We start from the raw sequence: 15,761 nt of genomic DNA on the forward strand, positions 1-15,761 counted from the left end.
CACACACAAAATGCTGGAGGAACTCAGCAGGCCAGGCAGCATCTATGGAAAGAAAGTACAGTTGATGTTTTGGGCCAAGACCCTTTGGCAGGACTGAAAATCCTTTATTGTTTCCTCACATCTTATCAGATGTTTTGAGATTTGGCATACTCTGGCCCTACCTGTGTTAGCCAGTATAATTCTGTCATTTAGAATCTGTCTGCAAGAAAATATTTACAGGGCTTTAATGAAGTGAATCTGGGAATATGAAGTCGCATCTATTCACTGGACTGTGATTTCAAAAGCTCTTTTTGCATTTTAAAAAATTCTATCCAAATTGGCTGATGCTTTTTTGGATATTACTATCTACCAAAGACAGGAATTTAAGTAGAATAGGAACATAATGATGCCAGATACTTATAAATAGTTATGTAACCCTTACCTCGGGGCAGGATTCCATACTAAGAAGATAGAATTCTTAAGTAGTTTATGATATGACAGTATTAATTTTTACATTTCTATTGCATAAAAGGGATTTGTTTGCATTTAATTCTTTAGTATCTGTTTAGAAGCTTCACAAAGTTTCTCATGAGAAAGTCACAGCCCCAAGGCTGTATGCTGAGCCCAGTGCCGTACACTCTGCTCTCAGAAGACAGCACGGCCAAACACCCGAGCAACCACATTGACAGGTTCACCAATGACACGACAGCAGTGGAGCTCATCACCAACAATAATAAGATGGCCCACAGAGAGGAGGTGGAAAAGTCTGAGGCCTGGTGCCAGGCGAATAATCTCTTCCTCCGTGTCAACAAGACAAAAGGAGATGGTTATCGATTTCAGGAAAACTTACATCACTCACACCAGTGGCACAGCAGTGGAAACTGCAAGCAGTTTCAAATTCCTGGGAGTGCACATCTCGCACAACTTTCAGGGTCCCAGAGCACATATTCCACAGTCAAGAAGCCTTAGCAACACCTCCACTTTCTGAGGAGACTGAAGAGAGCTAGACTATGCACATCAATACTCACAACCTTTTACAGATGCACAGTTGGGAGCATCTTAGAATGCTGCTTCACCCTATGGCTCAGAAACTGCACTGCAGCCGACAGGACGTTAGTTAAAACTGCCCAGCTCATTACCACACCAGCCTACCCGTCCTCAAGGACATATATACTGAAAGGTGCCAGAAATGGGCCAGCAATACCACTGTTGCTGCTCATGGAAGGTTTGTCTCACTCACACCAGGGAAGAGGCTACACAGCATCCACGTCAGGACCTCCAGACTTAAAATCAGTTACTTTTTCCTGAGCCATCAGGCTGAATAATACTTCCGGCTGTTAAGCTACCCCACCAAGTTCCCCACCAGCACTACTTTATCATTTACTGTATTACATTGTACTGCAGCTGCAAAGTCAACACATTTCACAACATATGCTGCTGTTATTAAACTTGATTCTGAGTTATCTTATGTACAGATACTCCTGTACCTAGCGTCACTCTATGTAGATATGATCACTCTGTATATGTAAGCTAATCTTGTGAATTTATTTTATGGTGTTATTTATCCTTATTATGTTTTTTTATGCTACATTGGATCTGGAGTAACAATTATTTTGTTCTCCTTTACACTTGTGTACTGCAAAATGACAATAACCAATCTTGAATCTTGAGAGCTTTTCACAATCCCAATTTCCTCAGAATTGCTGATGCATTTCCGCCCTAATTTTTGCTGTGAGGGTAAGCTTGCAAACAAATCTTTGATTATACCAATTCTGGATTACAGTAGAAGAGTGGGAGCAACTTTGAGATTTTGTCCTGACAGTAGACCAGGGTAATTCTTATACTTAATATGCATCTTTACAATTGAGTATAATCAAATTTTCCAGAGTGCCTAAATGCTATTTGCTAACATAAAAGTAGCGAGAGAGTGCGTGTTTACCCGATTTTCTAATGGCATCTACTTTTTTGCTCAACAAACAACAACTCACGTTCCCTAAATAAATCAATGTTTAAACAAACTGAGTTCATCAAGCATTTAGTGAAAAGCCATGTAATTTCTTACACCACTCTCAGCTTTATGGAAAGGACACAATGATTTGATTTAAGTACTAATTCTCATGTCTTCTCTTGACTGAGTCTTCCCTATTTTAAAAAAAACAAGATTCGTGATTTCTTTTTGAGTACCGGCAAGGATTGAAAGTCTCTCTTGAATTTCAGTGACCAGCATAGCCCATTGAAGTTGCTGTCATCAGGCCAGAACTTTACATCCTTGGAACAGGGTCCTCTGATTTGTACACTCCTGTGACATCAGAACACTCATCTTTGTGTCCACTCCTTAGATATTGTTTTTAATGGTTCTACAGGTGTTATATTACCTTGACTCAATCTTTACACTTGACCATGAGTGGCGCACCGTCAGGACCTGCTGGGACTGGTAAAACAGAGACTACTAAAGACCTGGGACGTTCTCTGGGCATAATGGTGTATGTTTTCAACTGCTCTGAGCAGATGGATTATAAGGTAACAGTACATTGAAATCCTGTGCCTGGCTGCAGAATGATTATGACTTGCAAATCTAGAAATGGTAATGAACTTGATATTTAAATACACAGAGTGAAATTTGTTGGAAAGCATCTCCTAATCCTAATTAGAGTGCTGCAATCAATTTGACCAAATCAGTGAGGAGAAATCACTCAAATTTCCATTATTCAGTGATGCTTGCTGTAAACACACTTGTGGGCACTGGCTGATGACTTCAGCTAAAGACTGTCAGGCTTGAATTTAGTAATGTTTCCCAGTAGTTAAACTGCCAGTTAGCACTGATAGTCAAGGTCATGTGTATCAAAACCTCAGGAATAGAACTTTGGGGAAATCTGGGCAAGGGGGGAAATGACGATCTATTCATGTCACTAATTTATCTTGCACTTAGTTAATAATAACTAGGCAAGTGGCTTGCCTTATTCAACCACACTCTATTTTATTTACTGTATTTTTTCAGAATATACACCAAATGTCAATGAAAAAGTATTCATTGCGAGGTTTACATTCTGGGTGGTCTATGTCCAACAATATTTTAGGTCTACAAAGACCTGCCTCAATTCAAGATCACTTGCCATCATCTTCTGAAGGCCACGTGAGGATGGGCAATAAGTGGTGGTCCTGCTTTTGTAAAGGAATGAAAATTCAACTTTGAGCTATTGACATTAAAGACCAGTCAAAATGGCCTTGGTTGGCTTTATAAAAAGAATAAATGGAACTACTATATTGATTCTGAATATAATTATCATGAACTTAAACAAAGGAATGTATTTTCCATCTTTAGAGAAGGAAATAAGGCTTATTGCTGAATGTCCATTCACATTGTACTCCACTAAAAATCCAGACCACTATTTTCTCTATTTTCTCACTCCTACCCAAGATGAAACATACTGCAATATTTACTGGTTTGTGTTTGTTTGTAATTCTTGCCTTGGTGTGAGTTTAGTTCCTTTATTGCTCCGAAGGTAAAATTAGTGGGCAATTAAATTTAATTAATGTTTCAGGACATGTTCCCTGTGCTTAAGACATTGAATCTAAATTATAAAGCTGTGGAGGTGGAGTTCCTGCTTTGGGAGTGCAGAGGTTTGTAGTAAGTCACAAGTTAAGATGACAGCGACAGTGTGCAGATGTAGTGATTCACCCAGGCTGAACTTGGCCTTTGAAAGGCCAGCTGTCCTGTTTGTAGCCTTTCTGTTCAAGCTTGGAATGCAAAGTCACCAGGGATACCAAGAGAAGATAAGAATCTGAGCAAAAGTTTGTTGACACATATTACCAATTGGACAGTAATTTTATTATCTCTAGAATATTATTGGCATTTAACTTGTAGAGTTTATTGGTTATTAACTCCTGGAGTATGTAAATGAGAGGATTCGGAAGTGCACAAAGTTTTGATTGGACTAATAAGTGCATAAAACCAGACAATTTTGAACTATAACTTTAGAGCAGTTCACTGACGGGCTGAGCTGTTGTTCTTATACACAAATAAATGAAAAGTGAAAGATGAACGAGTGCAAGTCATTGGAATCCAGTTAATCATAAACGATAGATGTAATTTAGAAATTACACCCAAAACGCACCTGCAATTGGAATGTTTATACTTCAAATTCTTTCCCATGAACCAGCCAAATTGGGGAACCTTGTGGAATTAACTTTTTTCTTCCCTAAGATGTTCCTTTATATACGTTTGTTGAAGTGTTTTATGAGTTGGAAAATACAAAACTCGTTTAGTGTTTGACAAGTTCCAGTCTGGTAATAATTAGATAATGTGACTTTCGACCATGAAGGTAAGTAGAAGGGTCCTTCTGCTTGATCCAAAATACAGAGTCATAAAGAGTTCAGCATATCCTCAGTAGTGCACTGGACTATTGCTTTAGATATTTTTAATATGCTTGTCTCGTGGAATGGACATTGAGGCCACAGCATTTTGATTCAGAGGAAAGAGTACAATTCCCTGAGCCATCAGAACCAATATCTTGCAGCTTTTAAAATGTAGATCTCCAGATACTTAAATTATTTTCTGGCTGTTTCTGTCATTCTTCAAGTTAATCCTTTATTTGATATGTCTTAAAAATAGTCATTACTCATCAGTTCTTAATATTTATAATATCAGTCCATAGGAAATATATATAAAGGCCTTGCACAAACAGGAGCATGGGGATGTTTTGATGAATTTAATCGCATTTCAGTGGAAGTTCTCTCAGTTGTAGCTGTACAAGTGAAAACTATTCAAGATGCAATTAAAAACAAGAAAAAAAGGTAAGGAACACTGTGATGTGATGATGTGTTAAACAATTAATCCACTGACATTTCTGTTGTATTAACATACAATTTTGAATCAACAGATTTTATTTTCTAGGAGAGCTTATTGAGTTGAAACCTTCTGTTGGAATATTTATTACCCTAAATCCAGGATATGCAGGAAGAGCAGAACTTCCTGAAAACCTTAAAGCTCTGTTTAGGTATGTCGATATTACCAAGATATTAAATATGACATGTTGACAAGTTTTGTTCCATTTCTGAAATTACGCCAATGTGATTAGACAACAGAAATGTGGTTGAGAAGGCTTTGACCTATTGCCCAATATCTCCTTTGCTATCAAACCTACAAAGATATTCTTTGTGCCAGTGTAGGTTATAGTTATCGAGTGTGTGAGCTGTAAGGTGGGTGAATGCGACACTCCAATATCTAAGAAAATCAAAAGAAGAAACTGCCACTGCTGGAAATCTGAAACTCAAAAACCAAAAAAAAAATCCTGGAAAAATGCTTAGCAGATCTGGCAGCAGGAAGGGGAGTCCATTTCAGCATGCGTGGCTGAATTGAAGAGATTGTCTGAGTAGTGTCAGTTCGGTAATGTGCTTAATAATGCACTGAGAGATCATTTTAGCTAGTGGAATCTTACAAGAAAATATTCAAAAGCAACTAAAGTACAACTCACATTTAAAAGAGCAGTCAGACTCGAGTGAGTTGAAGTCAGGAATGAAAGTGAATGTGAACAAAATTGAAATGTCAAAACAGAGATCAACCTGACTGAAAAAATGTGTTACGTTTGTGGCAGGGCCTCATACACACCAGACCAATGCAGGTTAAAGGTGAATATAGAGATGGGCTCTGTTTCTTGGAGGACTCAATTACAAGATCGAATTCAAGGGGGCAACTAACCATTGAAATGCTGATGAATTATCCTGTTTACCCTTGGAAAATGAAATACCCAAAAAATTGACAAAAGAAGACACTCCTCTTGACATATTCTCCCTAAAACAAATTGAAAGTCTCCCTGTTATGGTAGAGATGGTCCAAAGGGAAACCAGGAAAGACCCCATATTGTTTAGGTCTACATGGCTACCCAAAATGGCTGAAACCAGAACTGAAATTCCAGTTTCCCTTTTTTTTATTTTACCTGTATTGGGATGAACTTGTCCTTGACAGTGGTTGCCTTATGTGGGATTGAGAATTGTTGTACCATCCAAGCCGAGATCTAAAGTGTTGGAGGAGCTACATGCTGGTCCTCCTGGTGTGATCAAAATGAAAGCATTGACTCGAAGTTTTGTCTGGTGGCCTGGGATAGATCTGCAAATCAAGCAGCTCACCATGCACTGTACAGGATGCAAACATGTCCAGAAGAAGCCAGGATCAGCACCTCTCCATCCCTGGGATTGGCCTGCATTGCCCTGGCAGAGGAGTCATGTGGATGTTGTCAGACCATTCACACAGATTTCTTGGTAGTAGTGGGTGCAGCTAGTAAGTGACCAGAAGTGTTCTTAATGGCTTCCACTGCAGCCTCACACACTGGTGTATTGAGAAGTCTTTTCTCGAGGACTGGTGATCCAGAATCAGTGACAATAGATCACAGTTTGTTGTGGAACAGTTTCAGTCATTCCTGAAAATGAATGGAATAAGACATATTGCATCTACACTGTACCACCCAGCTACAAATGGCTTGGTGGAAAGGTTTGTTCCGAGTCTAAAGAACACACTGTGAGCAATGTCAGCAGAACACACTACACTAACACTGAATGAGAAGCTCACCAATTTCCTCCTTGCGTATCGCAATGCAGCATATTCCACAACCAACAACTCACCAGCCCTGCTGTTCCTGGGCCGTCCCTTGCATTCACACTTGGATCTCCTCAAACAAGGGGGTTCGATGTTTCACTCCTGGACAAGCAGTCCCGGCGAGGGACTACAGAGGTGATCAACAGTGGGTACGTGGGAAGATTGTGGAAAGATTAAGGACGGAAAGATTAAGGACAGAACCAGACTACTCTCCTCCACGGTGGAGATTGCGTCTGATGTCATCTGGGAACCACACGATGATCAGTTGAGGAGAGCAGAATCAATTGTTAGAGAAGAAAGGTGTCCAGAGATGTCAGAACCACTTCCTGCAGTCCCAGACTCAACTCCTACAACCAGCACAAGGAGGCCCCGGAACCTGAGATTGTTTCATAGCAACATGTCTTACTTGCCAAGCAAAGTGACCCTCCTTGTCAGGAAAGCCATTATCCCAGGAGAGAGAGAAATCCTCCATATCAATTAAATCTTCAGGCCAGAATGGGTCAATTTAACATTAACCACGCTGTGGGTGCATATGTAGTAGTTGTATTATATAGTAGGGGTCCCCAACCTTTTTTGCACTGCGGACCGGTTTCATATTGACAATATTCTTGTGGACCGGCCGACCGGGGGGGGTGCGAGGGGGGGGGGGGTGGTTGCCAACGGATAAGAGTAGCAGTCAAATAGTCAAATACCTACCAACCTTATAGTTCCCACACCCTGCACTTCCCGTCTCTACCTCCTACCCAAGATCCACAAACCTGCCTGTCCTGGCCGACCTATTGTCTCAGCTTGCTCCTGCCCCACCGAACTCGTTTCTGCATACCTCGACACGGTTTTATCACCCCTTGTTCAATCCCTTCCGACCTATGTTCGTACTCAAGTTTACCTGGTCCATTTCCGACACCTCCCTCCCCTTTCTAGATCTTTCTGTCTCTGGAGACAGCTTATCCACTGATGTCTACTATAAGCCTACTGACTCTCACAGCTATCTGGACTATTCCTCTTCTCACCCTGTCTCTTGCAGAAACGCCATCCCCTTCTCGCAATTCCTCCACCTCCGCGGCATCTGCTCTCAGGATGAGGCTTTTCATTCTAGGACGAGGGAGATGTCTTCCTTTTTTAAAGAAAGGGGCTTTCCTTCCTCCACTATCAGCTCTGCTCTTAAACGCATCTCCCCCATTTCACGTACATCTGCTCTCACTCCATCCTCCCACCACCCCACTAGGAATAGGGTTCCCCTGGTCCTCACCTACCACCCCACCAGCCTTCGGGTCCAACATATTATTCTCCGTAACTTCCGCCACCTCCAACGGCATCCCACCACTAAGCACATCTTTCCCTCCCCCACCTCTCTCTGCATTCTGCAGGGATCGCTCCCTACGCAACTCCCTTGTCCATTCGTCCCCCCCCATCCCTCCCCACTGATCTCCCTCCTGGCACTTATCCATGTAAGCGGAACAAGTGCTACACATGCCCTTACACTTCCTCCCTTACCACCATTCAGGGCCCCAAACAGTCCTTCCAGGTGAGGCAACACTTCACCTGTGAGTCGACTGGGGTGATATACTGCGTCTGGTGCTCCCGATGTGGCCTTTTATATATTGGCGAGACCCGACGCAGACTGGGAGGCCGCTTTGCTGAACACCTACGCTCTGTCCACCAGAGAAAGCAGGATCTCCCAGTGGCCACATATTTTAATTCCACATCCCATTCCCATTCTGACATGTCTATCCACGGCCTCCTCTACTGTAAAGATGAAGCCACACACAGGTTGGAGGAACAACACCTTATATTCCGTCTGGGTAGCCTCCAACCTGATGGCATGAACATCGACTTCTCTAACTTCCGCTAGGCCTCACCTCCCCCTCGTACCCCATCTGTTACTTATTTTATGCACACATTCTTTCTCTCACTCTCCTTTTTCTCCCTCTGCCCCTCTGAATATACCCCTTGCCCATCCTCTGGGTCCCCCCGCCCTTTTCCTTCTCCCTGGGCCTCCTGTCCCATGATCCTCTTGTATCCCCTTTTGCCTATCACCTGTCCAGCTCTTGGCTCCATCCCTCCCCCTCCTGTCTTCTCCTATCATTTTGGATCTCCCCGTCCCCCTCAACTTTCAAATCCCTTACTCACTCTTCCTTCAGTTAGTCCTGACGAAGGGTCTCGGCCTGAAACGTCGACTGCACCTCTTCCTAGAGATGCTGCCTGGCCTGCTGCGTTCACCAGCAACTTTGATGTGTGTAGCAGTCAAATACGTTGAATTTACCCCAAAAAGACTACAATGACCATGAAGCCTTGCGCGGGCACCAGTGCACATGCGTGACTTGCACGCCGATTTTTTTTTTTTACAAATCGTTTTTGGCGATTCTGTTCGCGTGGGGGGGTGGTAGTGGTGGGTGGGGGGGTGTTAATCACGACTGGAATATCGGTGATAAGTGGCTAATACACTCAATTTTGTTTCTAAAAGGGTTTATCTAACGAATTTAATATTAAACACACACCGCATATTTTCCTCGCATGAATATAGTGATAAGTCAGTTATCAGGGGAGGACAGGAGAGCTTGAAGTAAGTATTGAACAAACTTACAGTAGTAGTGGCAGAAGCAGGTTCGATATTATAATTTAAAGTTAAATTGGATAGGTTTATGGACAGGAAAGTAATGGAGGGTTATGGGCTGAGTGCAGGTCGGTGGGACGAGGTGAGAGTAGCGTGCGGCACGGACTAGAAGGGCAGAGATGGCCTGTTTCCGTGCTGTAATTGTTATATGGTTATATAACATATAACAATAACAATAGCATCATAACATTTTAAGTAACGTTTGGATATTAAACACACAGCACATATTTTCCCCGTATAAGCATATAAAATCATTGCAACACACCAATATCGCTGAATCAGTGCGAGCCCTGGGCTTGTTTCCCTGCAACAAGACGGTCCTATTGAGGGGTGATGGGAGACACCGATACTCGAATGGGGTTCCTTATGTCCAGTCTATTCCGCAGTTTAGTTTTTGTTACATTCATCGCAGAGATATGTTGGAAATGGAAGCAATGTTTTCAGTGCTTTTGTGGCTATCTCAGGATATTTAGCCTTGACTTTGATCCAGAATGCCGGCAGAGATGTTATGTCAAACATACTTTTCAGCCCGCCGTCATTTGCAAGCTCGAGGAGTTGATCTCCTTCCCGCGCTGACATGGATGACACGCGGGTAATGACCTCACATGCGTTCAAGCTCAACAGTGTGTGACAGGGAATGAGGAAAGGTGCAGCTGACTCATATCACCAAATCATATCGTTTCCTCATGGCCCAGTAGCGCTTGCCTTGCGGCCTGGTACCGATCTGTGGCCCGGTGGTTGGGGACCGGTATATAGTATACTGTGTGTAATTGTATGTATACTGTAGATATAATGACTTGAGAGCAATATGTTACATATTTAAATTGAGATGCATTCTATATTGAGTTGGAGTTTATGGCTAAACAGGGAGGAGTGTTGTGTATTTTATGTTCCAGTAATATTTGAGTAATATTGTAAGTATACTGTTTGATTAAGCATTCTTTGTTTACATGATTCATTATGGGTTTTTGATAAGTACATTAATGGCACAAGTCATTACGCCACCACGTCATCTGTGAGTGTCTCATTAGGAAAGAGGGAAGAAGAAAACTAAGCACACAAATATCCTCAGCTTCACAAGTATTCCTGCCTTTTGTATTTTTCTTTCAATTAATTTCAGGATTTGCAAAACATCACAAATTCCACTTGTCGTTTATAGTAGAATCATACAGAACAGATACACAGACCCTTCGTGCTACAATTTCCATGTTGACCGTGCTGAAGCAAATCAGATAAGTGGGTGATTTAACTGGCGAAAGTCATAGAGTATGGCACAGGCTCTTCAGCTCAACTGATCCATGCCAACGAGAATTCCCACTTGACCTAGCTCATCCAGTTTGCCCACATGTGGCCTATATCCCTTCCTTTCCTTGTACATGTTCCTTTTAAATGTCAGTGAACCTGCCTCAGCCAGTTCCTCTTGGCTGCTCATTCCATATACCGGCTACACTCCAGGTATGCGGAGTTGCCCTTCAGGTTCCTCTCCCCTCTCCACCTTCCAGCTTTTCTGTGATTGCACGATGTTCAGTCAGGATGAAGGGTCTCGGCCCGAAACGTTGACTGTTCGTTTCCACGGATACTGCCCGACCTTCTGAGTTCCTCCAGCATTTGTGCGTGTTGCTTTGACCCCAGCATCTGCAGAGTATTTTGTGTTTAATATATCAAAGGGACGTTAAGCCACATTATGGGGTGATGGAAAACTGAGATGGAAATTTCAGTTGTTAAGAACTTGTGAGAACACAACAGAGACGTAAAACGTGAAGAAAACTATGTTGTGGCGCTGCTGGTGGGGAAAGGTAGTGAATACTGTGACCACAAGGAGTTGCTCTGGTAAGCAATAAGAAGTTGAGTCATGAACCCTTCATAGAATCCATCTGACCTAACTCTATTTAAAAAAAAAAATCAATTGAATCAAGTTTAAGATGGTTTTATTTTAGATTCCAATAGTGGAGAGAAAATATCCATGATAATGAAATAATCCAGAAAAGAAAAGCACTAAAGAGCAGTTGGGAGAATAGATTGGCCTCAAAGCCCTCCACTACTTTCTGGACAATGGACCTCACCAGTTCCCCACCACCACTACCCTCCTCTGGTTGGCGGAACTGGTACTCACACTTAATAACTTCTCTTTTGGCTCTTCCCACTTTCTTCAGACTAAGGGTGTAGCTATGGGAACTCGCATGGACCCCAGATATGCCTGCCTCTTGGTTGATTATGTGGAACAGTCTGTGCTCCAAACCTATTCTGGTACTGCTCTCCAACTTTTTCTTCAGTGCATTGACGACTACATTGGTGCTGCTTCCTGCACCCATGCTGAGCTCGTCAATTTCATCGACTTTACTTCAAACTTCCACCCAGTCCTCAAATTCACTTGGTCTATCTCAGACACTTCTCTCCCCTTTCTCGATCTCTCGGTCTCCATCTCTGGAGACAGACTGTCCACTGACATCTTCTACAACCCACTGACTCTCATAACTACCTCGACTATACCTCTTCCCACGCTGCCACATGCAAAAATGCCATTCCCTATTCCCAGTTCCTCCATCTCCGCCGCATCTGCTCCCAGGATGAGGCTTTCTGTTCCAGGACATCTCAATGTCCTGTTTCTTTAAGGATCGTGGTTTCCCTTCTGCTGTCATCGATGATGCCCTCACCCGCATCTCCTCCATTTCCTGCACTTCGGCTCTCACCCCATCCTCCCGTCACCACAACAGGGACAGAGTTCCCTTGTCCTCACCTACCACCCCACCAGCCTCCAGATCCAGCACATTATCCTCCGCAACTTTCGCCACCTTCAGCAGGACCCCACCACTAAACACATCTTTCCCTTTCCACCCCTCTCCGCTTTCTGCGGGGATCAGTCCCTCCGTGACTCCCTGATCCACACGTCCCTCCCCACGGATCTCCCACCTGGCACTTATCCCTGTAAGCGTAAGTGCTACACCTGTCCCTACACCTCCTCTCTTGCCACCAACCAAGGCCCCAAACAGTCCTTCCAAGTGAGGCAACACTATGCTTCCCATTCCCATTCAGGTATGTCCATACAAGGCCTCCTCTACTGCCATGATGAGGCTAAACTCAGGCTGGAGGAGCAACACCTCATATACCGTCTAGGTAGTCTCCGGCTCCTTGGTATGAATATAGAATTCTCCAACTTCCGGTAATTCCCTCCCCCTCCCTTCCCCTATCCCTATTTCACTCTGCCCCCTCCCCCAGCTGCCTATCACCTGCCTCATGGTTCCGTCTCCTTCTACTACCCATTGTGCTTTCCCCTATTCCTTCTTCACCTTTTCTGCCTATCACCTCCCTGCTTCTCCTCCCCCATTCCTTTATCTTTCCCCTTACTTGTTTTTCACCTGGAATCTACCAGCCTTTTCCTTCCCACCCTCCCCCCACCTTCTTTGTATGGTCTCTGTCCCTTCCCTCTTCAGTCCTGACAAAAGGTTCCAGCCCGAAACGTTGACTGATTATTTCCATGGATGCTGCCCGACCTGCTGAGTTCCTCCAGCGTGTTGTGAGTGTTGCTTTGACCCCAGCATCTGCAGAGTATTTTGTGTAATAGATTGGTCAGTTAGGTGGATTAGAGCAAAAGTGGTTTTGTGGAAAATTGGTTTATTCTAACTTTTCAAAATGTCTAATAACATTTTTTTCCAATTTATCAGGCCTTGTGCAATGGTATTCCCAGACTTTGAGCTGATATGTGAGATCATGTTGATGGCAGAAGGGTTCATAGATGCTCGGATGCTTGCCAGAAAATTCATAAGTCTCTACACACTTTGCCGTGAACTTTTGTCAAAACAGGTGAAGTATCTATTGAAGTAACTTACTTAAGAGTTTTGCTTTGCCGTAAACTTTTGTCAAAACAGGTAAAGTGTCTATTGAAGTAACTTACTAAACAGTTTTGCTTTGCCGTGAACTTTTGTCAAAACAGGTAAAGTGTCTGTTGAAGTAACTTACTAAAGAGTTTTGCTTTTGCTTCATTTGATTTGTGTCATATTTAAATGCTTATCTTGTAGGACCATTATGACTGGGGCCTAAGGGCTATAAAGTCTGTACTTGTTGTTGCTGGATCACTGAAGAGAGGAGATCGAAATAGACCTGAGGAACAGGTAAATAGAAATCGTAGTTGCCACTACAGGAAATTGATCTAGTTTCTGTGTAAATCTGAGTTAAAATGATGATGAACTAGAAGTAGAGTGGGTAGGATGATGGAGAGCAAAGTTGGGAATGGAGCTGCACTGATGCTTTGTGGGAGGTTGTACGTGGCTGAAATTGTGATGATCATCCTGTCCCCCTCACCCACTCATTACCCCTCTCCCTCACCTTCACCGGCCTCCCTTCTTCCCCACCTCCCCCATCTCTCCCCGCGTTCCCCCCTCCTCTACCCCTCCCCATCTCCCCTCTCCCCTACTCCTCCCCATCTCCCCTCTACCCCACCCCTCCCTACCTCCCCATCTCTCCCCTGCATTCCCCCCTCCCCCTCCCCTCTCCTCTCCCCATCTCCACCCCTCCCCCTTCTCCCCCCTCCCCACCCCTCCCCCACCATCTCCCCCCATATTCCCCCTCCCCCACCCTCTCCCCCCATCTCACCCACCCCTCACCCCATGTCCCCCCTCCCCTCAGGTTTATTATTATTTCTATGTTGCTGTCTTCCAGGTCCTAATGCGTGCTTTGAGAGATTTTAATCTGCCGAAAATTGCTACCAACGATGTTCCCATATTCCTGGATCTGATTGGTGATATTTTTCCATTGTTGGACGTCCCACGCAAGAGAGATGTAGATTTGGAACAGATGGTGCGCCAGTCTATTTCAGAACTGCACCTACAACCAGAGGATAACTTTATATTAAAGGTGAAGATAATAGCTTATACTTAATAAATTTAAGTAAGATGATCAGAATGCAAACATGAGGAAATCTGCAGATGCTGGAATTTCAGGCCGAGACGTCGACTGTACCTCTTCCTATAGATGCTGCCTGGCCTGCTACGTTCCACTAGCATTTTTTGTGTGTGTTGTTAAAGATGATCAGAAATTGTTTTTTTTTACTGTTTTAAAATGTGTATATGCCCAATGTTTCTAACAATATGTTACCATCTTTAACTTGTCAAGCCATAACTGATACGCTTCCTAAGCTGAATCTACATTTTTTTTCTTTTCAAGGTAGTAAAATAAGCACACCTTTTGTTGTTCAGTTTTATATTGTGAAAATTGTTTTTAACCTTGAAATTACTGTGCTATTTTGCTATATCCTTGTACTAATTTATTTGTTTTTATTTCTAACGGTCCTATGTCCTGCTACCAGGCTATCATAACCTCTGTTTTTCTTCCGATTCGTTGTTCTCTGGTGTTTCCCCTGGGATTGATCCATTCTCCTTAGAACTTCTGCCTTTGCCTGGGACATGGTGACAATCACTTTGCACTGAGGCACCTTTTTGATGTTGTCCCTTTTCTGTCCTTGCTTCTGCCAATTACTTATAGGAATGAAAATTGTGGATGAGTTATTGTACAAATAATTGGTTGCTGAATTTTGGTATCATATTTTTTTCACTGAGTAATCAACCATGATCTGTATTTCTGCCCTGTTCAACGTGGGTGTGCAGTCCATGAGTTTTCTTTAAGGTTAAACAAAATTAAAAACTTTTATACATAAAAGGCTAACTTTTGATCTTTGTATGAAAAACTGATTATCTAATGTGCTGATTATAAATATTCCACTTGATTACAACTGCACGAGTCATAGGTCAATACTGCAATTGGCATCTCCAGCTGCTGTGTGTTTTGAAGTGGTTTGGAAGGGGTTTTAGATGTGCTGCCAGCCACCATTCTTATTGAAGAAATCAAGTGCAAAAAACAACAAAGAAAATTAACCATTTTATATCTTAAAATAAATAAGTTTGTACAATTGGCAAGTACCAGAGCAGCCACTAAGGCCAGACTTTTGAGACTATTGTTTGTGTTTGGTCAGGTTACGCAACTCGAGGAGCTGCTGGCAGTGTGGCATTCAGTTTTTGTTGTGGGTGACGCTGGAACCGGAAAGAGCCAAGTGAGTGAAAAACCACCAATTGAAGCACATTTGACAGTTAAAGACAATGTCTCTTAGCCAACAGAATGTGCTGACTTTCAAGCACCCTTTTACACCACACATGATCCCGCCCTATCTGTTTCTGTCCCTTAGCCAACATCCACAGACAGGACTTCCCTGCTGCACCCATTGTTTCTCTCTGCTCTTTGCCCCTCAGCCCTTGACTCTACCCTGTCTCTACTCATCTACAACCTACATTGGGGACACCCAGCAAGCCCTCCACCTTTTTGACAATTTCAAATTCCTCAGCCCCCTCTCTCTTTATACACCTCCAGCCCCATCAGGATCTCCACTTCTTTCTGCAGTAAAGATCCAACCAGTTCCCCTCCAGCAACACTATCATATGCCAGACTGAACTTGTTCTTGCTCTGAACGACATCTCTTGCTTCCAACAGATCAAATGTGTCACTATGGGCCCTAACTGTGCCTGATTTAGTGTTGGCTTGTTCCAAACGTTCTCTGGTATCACCACCCAACTCTTTCTCCATTACACT

General features: G+C 43.2%; 1 protein-coding gene across 1 annotated transcript in view; it reads left to right on the forward strand.

The window, feature by feature from the left end:
* LOC140198761 (dynein axonemal heavy chain 11) overlaps positions 1-15,285 on the forward strand; it is a 64,443-nt gene extending 49,158 nt beyond the window's left edge. Inside the window, 8 exon segments of the mRNA XM_072259772.1 lie at positions 549-842; positions 2,343-2,499; positions 4,628-4,773; positions 4,860-4,976; positions 12,848-12,986; positions 13,202-13,294; positions 13,842-14,036; positions 15,151-15,285. Of these exon segments, the coding sequence (XP_072115873.1) occupies positions 549-842; positions 2,343-2,499; positions 4,628-4,773; positions 4,860-4,976; positions 12,848-12,986; positions 13,202-13,294; positions 13,842-14,036; positions 15,151-15,285 (1,276 nt within the window).
* Positions 15,286-15,761: the final 476 nt, after the last annotated feature.

Source organism: Mobula birostris, chromosome 6 (assembly GCF_030028105.1).
Source record: "Mobula birostris isolate sMobBir1 chromosome 6, sMobBir1.hap1, whole genome shotgun sequence".
Classification (NCBI taxonomy): Eukaryota; Metazoa; Chordata; class Chondrichthyes; order Myliobatiformes; family Myliobatidae; genus Mobula; species Mobula birostris.